Source organism: Natrix helvetica, assembly GCF_964273705.1.
Source record: "Natrix helvetica genome assembly, chromosome: 6".
NCBI classification, from domain to species: domain Eukaryota; kingdom Metazoa; phylum Chordata; class Lepidosauria; order Squamata; family Natricidae; genus Natrix; species Natrix helvetica.
The window spans coordinates 36473344-36486006 of record NC_138553.1 but is presented as its reverse complement, the minus strand read 5'-3'; the positions used below and the strand labels follow the sequence as shown (position 1 = coordinate 36486006).

At 32.9% G+C, this 12663-nt stretch overlaps 1 protein-coding gene across 1 annotated transcript in view; it reads left to right on the top strand.

The window, feature by feature from the left end:
* NEDD1 (NEDD1 gamma-tubulin ring complex targeting factor) overlaps positions 1–12335 on the top strand; it is a 36136-nt gene extending 23801 nt beyond the window's left edge. Inside the window, exons 8-15 of the mRNA XM_081958764.1 lie at positions 260–449; positions 3099–3230; positions 3607–3654; positions 3803–4026; positions 4953–5097; positions 5583–5739; positions 7915–7981; positions 8443–12335. Of these exons, the coding sequence (XP_081814890.1) occupies positions 260–449; positions 3099–3230; positions 3607–3654; positions 3803–4026; positions 4953–5097; positions 5583–5739; positions 7915–7981; positions 8443–8547 (1068 nt within the window). The 3' untranslated portion in view covers positions 8548–12335. The remainder of the gene's footprint in view (positions 1–259; positions 450–3098; positions 3231–3606; positions 3655–3802; positions 4027–4952; positions 5098–5582; positions 5740–7914; positions 7982–8442) is intronic.
* The last annotated feature ends 328 nt before the right edge of the window (positions 12336–12663 follow it).

Here is a 12663-nt window from a genome sequence, read left to right as displayed (position 1 = left end):
ACATAAATCATGCACATTTATTAAGTTTTGAAATGTGTTTAAATTTTAACTGTATTCAAACTACAGTTTTTATGTCTACAAAATGGCTGACATTTTCAATCATACTAGTTTGTCATTTAGCTTGAAAATAATTTGTTTGAATGCTTTATTTTTACAAGAATTAAAAATGTCAGGATAGTTGATGCTAGCATTCTAGACATAGTTGTAGATAACTTTTTTTTATTTGGAATATTTCTGACATACTTATTTTTATTTTTAGTCTAGTCATAAAACAAGTTCAAGTAAGCAAACTTGCAAGAAATCGGATGTTAAATTGACAAACAATGCTGGAGGAATTCAGAATGTTGGTATTTTAAAAAATCTTACATCTAATGTACCTGCTACTTTCCTGTCCCAGTCCATGCCAAGTAATGAAGTTAAAGGAAGTGATGCTATTCCAGATAAATCAGGTAAAAAAAAAGAATTTGAAAGCTGTTGAAAAAAAATTCTGTTAGTGCCAAAGAATAAATAAAAGTTCTTATTTCATTGTTTTGTTTTAACATTTCTGTAACCCCACTGAAATGTTGTTTTTGTTGTACAAAGTTATTCACTCTAGCAAGGGCTGTGATTTTTTTTCTCGCCAAAAAAGTTTCTTAACTCAATCACAGTTGGCCTATGGTAAAAATGATCATCTTGGGGTCAGGGAAAACAGAATAAACAACACACATACTTCAAAAAAAACCCTCTACTTTCACCCAAATTGCATATTCTTAAAACAGATACACAGTATGGCATTGCTGTTGAATTCAGCCAAGAAATTTGGACTCCAGAACAGAGGTGAAATTCAGCAGGTTCTGACAGGTTCTGGAGAACCAGTAGCAGAAAATTTGAGTAGTTCGAAGAACTGGCAAATATCTCTGACTGGCCCCAGAGTGTGTGTGTGGGGGTGTGCAGCTTTTGCAATATCCTTCCCCTGCCTTGCCCGCCAAACCATGCCCACAGAACCGCTAACAAAAAAAATTGAATTTCACCACTGCTCCAGAGGCTATCGGAGCAGAGTTGTTAATTCAAGAACTATGTATCTTCTACTAAAGTAACCCGATTGCATCTTTTTATCTTAGCCGAAGATCTTCATAAACCCAGACTTATTTAGGCAAACATAATGCATTGCTCTGCAGAAATGAACTATACATTGTCTTCAGTTGTGCTTTTTTCTCCCCCTCTCTGAGAGAGGGAGGGAGGGAGGGAGGGAGGGAGGGAGGGAGGGAGACAGAGACAGAGATGGAGTCTTCTACGTCTGCTATTCCCAGCATCGTTTATTGCAATAGTGATTAAAAAATCATGTAACGAGTGAGGATTTTTGTGTTTGTTCAGTGAATCAAGCATAGTGCTCTAAATCTGTGCTTTCCAAATTTGGCAGTTTAAATTGAATGGTCTTCAACTTCCAGAATTACAGGAATGCTGGCTGTAGAATTCTGGATGTTGAAGTCTACGCACTTTGAAGTTGCCAAGTTTGAAAAATACTGTTTTAAAGAAACATTAAAACAAGTTTCTTTATCTCCTAAGAGAGCATATTTTTCCTATTTTTATTCAAAGTACTTTCACCAGTATGAATTAAGATCACATGAAGTTTTATTAATACCACTTTATAATGCCTTGGTAAGGTCACACTTGGAATACTGCATCCAATTTTGGTCGCCACGATATAAAAAAGATGTGGAGACTCTAGAAAGAGTGCAGAGAAGAGCAACAAAGATTTTTAAGGGATTGGATGCTAAAACATATAAAGAACGGTTTCTGGAATTGGGTATGTGTAGTTTGATGGAAAGAAGGACTGAGGATATACATGGTAGCAGTGTTCCAATATCTCAAGGGCTGCCACAAAGAAGAGGGAGTCGGTTATTCTCCAAAGCACTTGAGGGCAGGACAAGAAGCAATGGGTGGAAGCTAATCAAGAAGAGAAGCAATCTAGAACAAAGGAGAAATTTCCTGACATTTAGAACAGTTAATCATTGGAACGACTTGCCTCCAGAAGTTGTGAATGCTCCAACACTGCAACGTTTTTAAGACGAGATTGGATAACCATTTGTCTGAAATGGTATAGGGCAGGGGTCTTTGAAAATTGCATACCTTTCTTTTTTAAAGATAACTGTTTATAACCTTTGCATAAAACAATATAACAAAATTCTGACTTCGACACTGGTCAATTTTAGAAATCCTTTTCAGAGTGCCATTCTAGGCAATGTCTAGAAACAAAAAGTTGTAGGCTTGTGGATGCTTATGGAATCTCCTGGACATTTAAAAAAAAACCAGATGCTTGGATAATGATTTTTTAATATGTTAAATGTATTCTGTACTATTCATTATTTTTCTTGTTTTGAATAACTTTGCAGTCTGTCCAAAAAATTCCAATCACAGATATAATAATGCCTTTTTTAAGATTTGGAAGAGATTTTGAGAAATACTTATTTACAGAAAAACAGTTCTGTCCTGTATTCAAGGCCAGTATTACCACTAGACAAAATGAGATAGTCATTACTGTCAGTGCCCATAAACTAGTGTATAACTTTAAGATGCCCTGTCACATACTTTCACTCATGTTGAAGAAATACTCAACTACAAGTTCATATACAATGGGAGGGGTGTGATTCTTCCTTCAGACAGTAAATGTTCCTGCCAACCCTACCTGTATTGTTAATTAATGCCTAAGGGAAACAAGCAATTCTACCAGTGTTGTGGGTATCTTGGCACAAAATTTATTAGCATTCATTGCCCACACAATTAAAGATATTAATAGGCATGGTTGGTAATGGTTGGTAATGGTTATGACTGTTGCTTGCAACTCAATATTAATTATATTTCCTTAATAATAAGTCCCATTGGTTGTGTGGAACATATTACCAATTAAATTTTGGCAGCATTCCATCTTTTTAAAGGCCAGTTTCTTATTATAAATCTCTAAACCCCTTATCTGAAATCTGCTGGACTTGTTTCATTATTGCTATGACCCTTCAGTATATCAAATTATATTGATTATGAAAACAAGTTGCTTGCATGAATGAGAGTTTAATTTATTCTTAAAGCAATTTTTTATTTAAAAAAATGTTTTCCCCTTATAGGCTTGACACAGAGCAGCAGTTTGGATGTAATTCCTTCCAAAGAGATGGATCATGGGTATACTTCTAATTCAACTAATTTTGAAGATTTGGGAAGAAATAGTTTGGGTGACCTATTTTCTCCACTTCGAGATGGTATGTTGATGCTGAAATTAAACTGTATGTTTACTGCATTAGATCTCTTGCTCGTATTGTCTCTTATGGTTAGAATATTACAGTCATTCTGTAGCCATATATATTAAGTGGACCGAAGGTTGAATTGAAGAATGCTCATCAATTATTTCTCATCAAATTGGAAAAGATCCTTAAATGGATCCTTTTTTGTCTAATATTTTTTATCAATGATTTGGATGAAGAGATGGAGCAAATGTTTATTTATTATATTTGTAAATGATACAAATTCATGAGTATCTCATAATTTAGAAAACAGAATTTCTCTGTAAAATTAGGTTAAAAGTGGACTATTGGTTTTTTTCTACTTGTACTGTCAATATCTATTTATCTGTTCTAGATATTGTGGCTTGTAAAGCAAATGAAGATGTTCCAGGAAAGAATGAGGGTAAGCACTTTTTATAACACACTTTCTGTTAATGATAGTAGCAGTATTATAGCAGAAATCTAGAAGTAATGGTAAAATACTATTTCAAAAGACTGATTACGTACCAAGAAAGCAATGCAAATATATGATCTTTTGCTTTGCATTATAGGTTTGGATTTTCAGTCTTATCTTTTAAGCATGGATTTTCTCTCTCAGTTTAATACTGCTTTACCTGCCAAAAAAAATCCAGCAGGATCAAGTCCACATATTATTCATTCAAGTCCATTTAATATATTTGGTGGATCTCCCATTAAAGAGGAAGATGAGCATCCAGATATTGATGCTAAAAAAGTAAATCATGGAAAACAAGAATCCAGTGAACACGTCAAGCAGGTATAGTGCGATTACAGTTTTGCCTTTTATTTTGCTTTCAACATCTCCCCCTTTGCATAAAACATAAAAACTGTTACATCTGCCATCATACAATCTTACAGGAATGACCTTTAAGGTTGGATTGTATTATGTCTGCATCAGTTTTGTAACAAGATAGATCAACACTGTGACTATACGCACAACTTTTTCTTCCTATTCATTTTGGAGCTATCAGCTGCTATTATTATTATTGGGTCCTAGAAGGGAAGGAATGATGAAGGCTGCCTATAGGTTGAACCTTGCTTTCTTGAATGATTCCAGCATGCCAGAATTACGGTACTTGCTTGCTTGACAGTTTGACCCTTTGTCCCAGTATGACAGTTTATCAATACAGTGGTTTATCAAGTGATAAAACAGGGTGGGTGCTGCTTTGTAAGTCTGCATCTCGATCTGTACTTGTTATCACTTCCCTATTTATTCATTTACCAAATTTGTATGCTACCCATCTCACCTAAGTGAATCTGGGCAGTTTACCAACAACAGCATAAAATAATGTAAAAATGTTCTAAAAAGCACAGTTAAAAACAGAGATAAAAATTGATAGATGCTACTGTATATCAAACCTGATATTGTGTGGACAAGCTAAGAACAGATATGGATGCTTAAAAATAAGCAGATAAAACCCAATACATCCTCTTGAAAATTTTAATAAGCAGGTCAGATGTACTTATTGCATTTGAGGAGATTTGGATCTCTAGGATTTGGATCCTAGTATGTGATAAATGATAAAAACATTCAAAGAAGAGAGAAATTGTTACCTTGCAACAATCATGCTGGTAGCAAAAATAACCCACCTATTGTACTTTTATAGGTCTTTCCTATCCTCTTTTTACATTGTTATGGGATATTAATACATGTTTTTTTTTCTGTCCCCCCCCCTGCTGTAGTTGAACTCCTCGAACTCTGATTCAGCTCTGAGTACTCCACCTGTCGCCAATTTAATCAAGAGTCCTGATTCCAGAGAAAGACTCATTAAGAATATCCAGACACAACTTTTATATGAATCACCAATTAATGGTACTACCTCAACAAGTAGGTGTAACTCACTTTTGTAGTATAACACTCAAGAAATGCCGACATTTTTTAAAAATGCAATTGTATTTCAAAAGTAATTTAAAATCTTTCTTTAAACCTATAGCTATATAGGTTAACTATAAATAGTTAAACCTTTAACTATTTACATTGCTGAGCTGAAAGGTGATATGACACAAACTTCTAACTCTGTGAATACAACATAATTTTCCAGATAGTGTCTCCATTAGTAGGTATTAGATTTTGATTGATATTCTTCAAGGTTTTATCCTTAATATTTTCGACATACATGTGGTCTAAATTTGTACGCTGAGTGAGGAATTCTTAACAACTCTTCCTTACTTTGCAATATACTGTAGATGATGATGAGAAATGATACGGTAAGAGTAGATATAGATATCTTTTCAAAATGTTAGTTTGCAGGCTGCTTCCCTTTTTATTCATGTAAACTTGAAATGCTCACACTTCTTGGTTATTTTGCATAGGTCCAAAGATAACCTCCAATATTACTTCCGGAGTTGCTAGTACACTCTCTGAGAAAATAGTAGATACTATTGGAAACAGCCGATTGAATGCACCTTTATCATCAATACAAATTCATTTCATTCAGAATATGATACAAGAAACTCTGGATGATTTCAGGTAAAGAGAATTGGATTCATATGTTTTTTGCCATATTTTTTGACACATTTATTTTTCATGAGCTTTACCAGTTAGTAGATGTTATATATAAAATATTTCAAAACTTAACCGTTCTGAATTTGGTGTGCCCTGATTCAAGAGTGAAACAGGTTTTTTTTAATGTGATATGGCTGCCTTAATAATGTTATCTGTCAGTCTTCAACAACTGCTAATGCCATTTTCATATCAAATCCTAGTTATCTTTTCCTAGCTTCATATAAATGTTATGGGCTGACACATATGAAATTCCCTGCTCATTCATCAGTAGGTATCTTTTTGCCAATTCACTTAGCAGATATACCTCAGGTCCTGAAGCAGATTAAAACTGCCCTAGTGATCAGGAGAACTGTTGTGGAGCAGTATTTGGTGGGGTGGGTGATGGCTCAGATTTTCTACTATTGGAATCTGCTCAGATTCTACTATATTCATAGAATTCCAGAAAATTACTACAGATACTATAAATGTTAAAAGTTCATATCACATTGTTTATCTAAAGCACTGCAGATGCTCCTTTAGTCACAGATTTTCTTCTATGGTTGGTAGTAACATTACTTAATTATAATATATTACTTGCTTCTTTAAACTTTAATGTTCCTTTACCTGGATCCACAATTTTCTAGAAGCATGCCAAGACAATCAAAGTAAATATTGACATATCAAAGTACAACCAACTCCTTTTGTGTTACATATTGAACATTGATTCATCTGAAAGTTGCTTGTAGAAACTGGATGCATAAAATATTTTTCTTTTATTTGATACATATTATTATTATATTAATGTTGTACACCGCCCTGAGTCCTTTTGGAGAAGGGCGGCATATAAATCCAAATAAACACTAAAAACAGTATTATATTGCATTTTAAATAATGTAATATACTAGAATGCTAGCATGTAGTGGTGAAGGAGCTGGACTAACCCACCCTTAGATTTAGCAGGCAACTGAGTGATCATTTCTTTCCATCAGCCATAGAACAGCATTATGCTCTGTAACAATCCGACTGAAGAATCCCTTGTCAGATAATGCATTCATTGATGGATTTACTGCATAAACTAGGCAAGCGCAATGCAAGCAAGCGGACACACTAACCAATGCAACAAAAATTTAGAAAAGAACCATTATTATTATTATTATTATTATTATTATTATTATTATTATTATTATTATTAGTAGTAGTAGTAGTAGTAGTAGTAGTAGTAGTATTAGAAGTAGCCCTGTGGAAAACTATTGAGAATTAAAAGAAATGTTTTCTATTTGTACTTATTTCAATTCATATCTAAAATACAACAAATATTTTAGGCAGTGTAATTATTTTACCAAGTGTTTGAAAATAATGATCTAAATTGTTGGCAAGGCTTCTATATCCAATATTTTTCAAGATAAATATAAAACAGACTCTTTTAGTGCATAGGTACTGGTATTGAGTATCCCATGTACTATAGGCGAATCCTGAATTTTGAATCTATAAGAAGACTTCTAATTTGGGGGATTTCTTAATACTTGTAGGTATAAAATGGTATGTGGGGAGAGAGAAACAGCCTGAGACACGGAAGCAGTGTGAACACTGCAATATGTTTCCTAAGAAGAAGGAAACAAAAATAGTCAATTTCCTCAGTTTCAAATTTAGGATTCAGCTAACTGTATTGTATGCACACTCACACACACAAACAAACTGATGCGTAGCTTGTCCTGCAACAAAATATACAATTTCTTATTTGTCATATTATGTCTCAAACTATATTTGTCCTATTGTATTTTGTAGAAGTATTTGTAGAATTATACATATTTTGCAGAATTTCCTACAGAAGAGTTTTCCAACAGGAGAATTTTTCACACTTCTGTTTATTAAAATAAAAAAGATTTTTTCTCTGTATTCCATTTAGCAGAGTAATTTAGAAGCCTGATGCATTAGCTGTCATATTGGGTACTTGACACTGGAAATGCAGTAAGGTGAAGAGAAACAGTCTCTTTCCTAATAGCCTTTTATTTCTAGTAGGTTCCATCAAAGAAATACATTAACATTGAAGTGAGGGGATATAGTGCGATGATAGTTTATCATTTTGAAATTACCTGTGTAGTAGTAAATTTCTGAATTGGAGGAAAAAAAAAGACTAGACTTGTATTTTTCTCTCCTCAGGGAAGCTTGTCATCGTGACATTATAAATTTGCAAGTAGAAATGATCAAACAGTTTCATGTTCAGTTGGTATGTATACAAATATAAAGAGTTGTACATATATGTTGACAAACTTCCCTTTCGTTGTAGCACTTAGTATTTTATTATTCTAAATCTGGGATAGGCAATCCAGATATTTTAAAATGCAACTCCATCATCCTTTACTGTTAGTCATAATGGATGTGGAGCCAAACAGTAGGAAAGCCACCTTTTCAGCAACCCAAAGGGGACGGTTGGAGCCAGGACAAAAATGTTCCAAGATTATCAGGTTTAGGAATGGCCATTTCCAGATCAGTTGTTTACTTAAAAAGTAAATAATGTGACAACATTACTCTATTTTGTTTGTTTTTTGTTATCTACGACCACCACAAAGTCTACCTTTCTGTAAAAAAAAATCTAAGGTACTTTTTAAATGTTGCTGTTAAAATTTCATATTTAACAGTAATTTAATATTAATTCCATTACATATTGATTTTCTTTTTTTTCTCTAGAATGAAATGCATGCCTTACTTGAAAGATACTCTATAAATGACAGTTTAATAGCTGAAATTGAAAGATTGCGTGAAGAAAATAAAAGACTTCAAACCCACTTCTGACAGATTCCTATTCACGTGAAGAAAATAATTTGATATTTTTGTTCCGAGTGGCTAAGACATCATGATGTCATCTGATAATTTCTGAAGTAGAGTGTCAATTCAATATTTCTTTCAGTACCAAATATTTTAATTGTAGAAAAGCAATAGATACTGACTTAATACAGAAAATGCACTTACATTTGTATCAGTGTTTCTATAGTAAGGAAGTCAGATGAAAATTGAGACTAACAGGATTATTAACCGATTCCCTATCTGTGTATAAAGTGCCTTTATAAAAAAGGAAACTAAATAGAAAATGTATTTTGTATAAACAATTCATCAACCTTCTTTGCCTTGTGTGGTGTTGATGGAACTCTCTCCTTTTAGACGGAAAAAAATGCAAGTGCCTGACTTTTGATTTTTATATTGTACGTGCTCTTTAAAAGCCCATATCTTTCCTACGATGGTTACTTTGTAAGTGTAGAATACAACTCTAATATGTAACTCAATTGTAAACAAAATACCCTCAGTTTTCTATAACTTCAAAATGCAGTTTGAATAAACAATATGTGTAGTCTTGTCTAAACATATTTGACCCAATAGTATTACTATACTAAAATCAGCAATTCCTCAATCTGTTCTTTCAGTATAGTTTTATTGATTTCTAGTGCAGCCGTAGTCAAACTCAGTTATTTCAGTTTGACTTTGGTGTTGGTTAGATTTTTTGTTATTAAAGTTGTATAATTGAAAGGGCTTAATGTAATTTAATCTGCAAAACAAAACAACTAAACTATTCAGCTACCCAATGGGTTAAAAATATCTCCTGGATATTCCTGTCACTAATTATTTTTTAAAAGAACACAATTTCCATAATAGAAACATGTGCCTCTGATGTAAATGAAGAAAATGTTTTCTGATAGTCCAGTTGGTATATTTTTAAAAACTTGTACCAAGTTGATACAATTCTGTAAAATGGTTAGTTTATCCATTATAATATAAATGTTATTGAGATTATCTTAATATAAAATACAAATGAAAATAAAGTTGGTAGAGAAATGGGGAAGGAAAAGAAAGGGGAAGGAAAGGTGTGGGATAATAGGGAAGAGAGAAAAAAAATATTCCAACTTTTTTTTCACATCAATAAAATACAAAAAAAATGGTTAATTATCCATGTGTACATGGTGATACAGTCCATTCCAGAATAAAAACAGGCTGCCTTTGAACGCGGTAGACTCTACTTATTGCAGCTTTGTAAACCCAAATTGGCCTGCTTCAGGATTCTGCAGTCATGGATTTTATCCATCAACAAGGAGTTTGGATTACATTTTCAAAAGATTGTGTCAAATTGTCAGGTACTACACTAAATTCCACAAAATGTAAAGTCGTTTCAATATTTTAATAACATGAATAATGCAACTTGAATTTGATTTTCCAGGTGCCACTTAGTTGGTAACAAGCTAGCATAGCTATTTATAAGTATAGTAAAGTGATTTTAGGAAGGAAAGTTCTGATTTCCAGAATTGTGTGTGCATTTAATATCAATGGCTCCATTAAAGCCCTTTGTTTTTTTATTCACACCACAAATCGGCAGAATTACAGTATTCAGAAATGAATAATATGCAGCAGTTCTATACACTTTCCATAGAGGACTTGTAGTAGATGGTTATACTAACCCTGAAATTGACAATGAACCTATGGGAATTACTGTGAAAGGCAGTGTGTTTAAGGACATGAATCAGTTTTAATTTTTTATGCAGGTAAGGCATATTATTTTGGCAGAAGATATAAAATACTTGGAAAATGTGTCAAAACTGTGCTTGTCTTCCTTCCTTTCTTATATATTTTTTCCATTATCTAAAGCATTTGATAATTTCAGGTCTCTTGTTAGACATAGCAGAATTTATATGTCATGTTTCTTTTATATTCTGCAGAGTCAAAATCATGAAACTGTTCATTGTTTAAAAATGTAATCTATGAAATGCTTTCATACAGAGTATATAACCTATTCAATGCTTTTTGTACATCTGATTTAAAGAGCTGACTGTTTTCTGTTCCCAGTAATCTGGCATGGAAGGTGCTTGTCTTTCACATGACCTCTTAGAATCATTTACAGAAAATGCAACCGTATTAGATTCTTTTGTAAACCTGCCCTATACAGAAATGCTTCCAAGATTCTATCCAAAATTCTACGCAGAAAAAATGTTGAAATGTGTAATGTATATTTAAAAATCATACTGTTCACAAACTAAAAGAATCTTCAGCTAAGTATTGTTATGGACGATCTGTGCTAGAATACTGCTTTTGAACACTTGTAAGCTATCCAGGATTTTAAAAATAAGACATGGTGACAAGCACAATATATAAGGTACATTGATGGGAATGTTGGCTTTGGTGAGTGGAAACCAGAAAGAAACTCATGGTGAGTTCTTAATTTACTGAACCAGTTTCCCACTGTGAAATCCACAGGTTTCTGTTCTGAGTGAATTTTGGCATGCTGTTCCATTTTTCAGATTAATATGCTTTCTTTGTTCATTTACTAAACAGTGTTGTGTGGTATCATAAAATCCAATCCAATTAACTTTTAAAACATTTTAAAGTAAATATTGTCCTTTTATTGATATCACAGTTATATGGTTGCTACCATTATGTTGTTTATTATTATAGCATGATTTTATTGTACATATAGTATCTCTGAGAGACATGGATGGTTCAGAAATGTGAAAAATAAATAAAATGAGATTCAAGGCAGAAACCATACATATGTTCGTTTAATATGATGAGAAAAAAAATAAGAGTGGACTTTGTTCTACATTTTAGACAGAAAAGATGTTCACATAGATAAAATTAAATAGTATTTTTTGAGGATGGGAATATATTAATATGTGATTCTTAAATCCTTTTGGGGGGAAAACACTAGATTAATACACTTCATATATGGACAGCAATTATGCTTTCATTAAAGGTAATGTATTAAATTAAACTCTAACACTGGAATTTAAATGTAATAAAAACCAATACTAGCATATGTATAAATATGTACATATTTAATTTTATTGTATCCTGTTATATTTTGTATGAACTGTACACCGCCCCGAGTCCCTTGCGGGAGAGGGGGCGGTCTAGAAGCATTAAATATTATTATTATTATTATTATTAGCATACATAATATCCAAGAAATTACAACATTGACTAGTTTTGGTTATGTTACTTCTATAATTAATGGTAGTTGTTAATCCCTGTGTTTGCATTTAATTTGGATGGAATCAAAATCATTTTCAAGTAACCACAAAAGTAGTTTTAAACTATTAAAATTATTTTCCCTTGTGATTTTCTACTTAACTCATAACCTAATTCAAAGTTTATGGAATTAGGTTTTGTAGCTCAGTGGTTGCTGTTTCCATTTTATTTCATATTTATGGTAAAGTCAAGGGAGTGCCTCTTGCACGCATATATTCCCAGGCTGGGTTCACACCTTACTTAATTGTATTATATTGGAAAACTGGCCTTTACATCATACTAAATCCAAACCAACCATAGTATGTTTCAGTACAATGTACAAACTATGTTTCTCCTTTCACACTTCCTCTTTTATATGCTTCTAAATTAAAGTCACTGTTTCCATAGTGACATGTCATTCGGAACGGAAGACTCAATGGAGTGAATGGTTGATGAAATAAGCAGCTTCATAATGGAATGAAAATGGATATTGTCCAAACCTATAGCAAAGCATTTGATATTTATTGAGATTTTTTTTTGTTCTGGAATATTATGTGGATCTGAAGTGGGAATAAAACTTTTTCCAACATCCATGCTTTTCTTTTGGGGTATTCTGCTTATTTTTTTACAGCACTGAAATGAAAGCCTCTGCTGTCTGATGTATATTTTGTTGCCATAGAAACAATGATCTCAGTGGCAGGGATATCACTAACCTCTGCTTTGAAAACAAAACATACAATTGCTTAATAAAGAATGCTTTGAAAGCTTGGGGCAGGCTGGGCAAGTAAAGGAATCTAATCAAAATATCCCTTGTTGCAAGAACCATGAATAATGTGACTGGTGTTGCTGTTTTGCCCCTTAAGACTTATTTTGTACAAAGTTTAGGAACCCTTAAGGTCCCTTATTTCTAATGATGAAAGC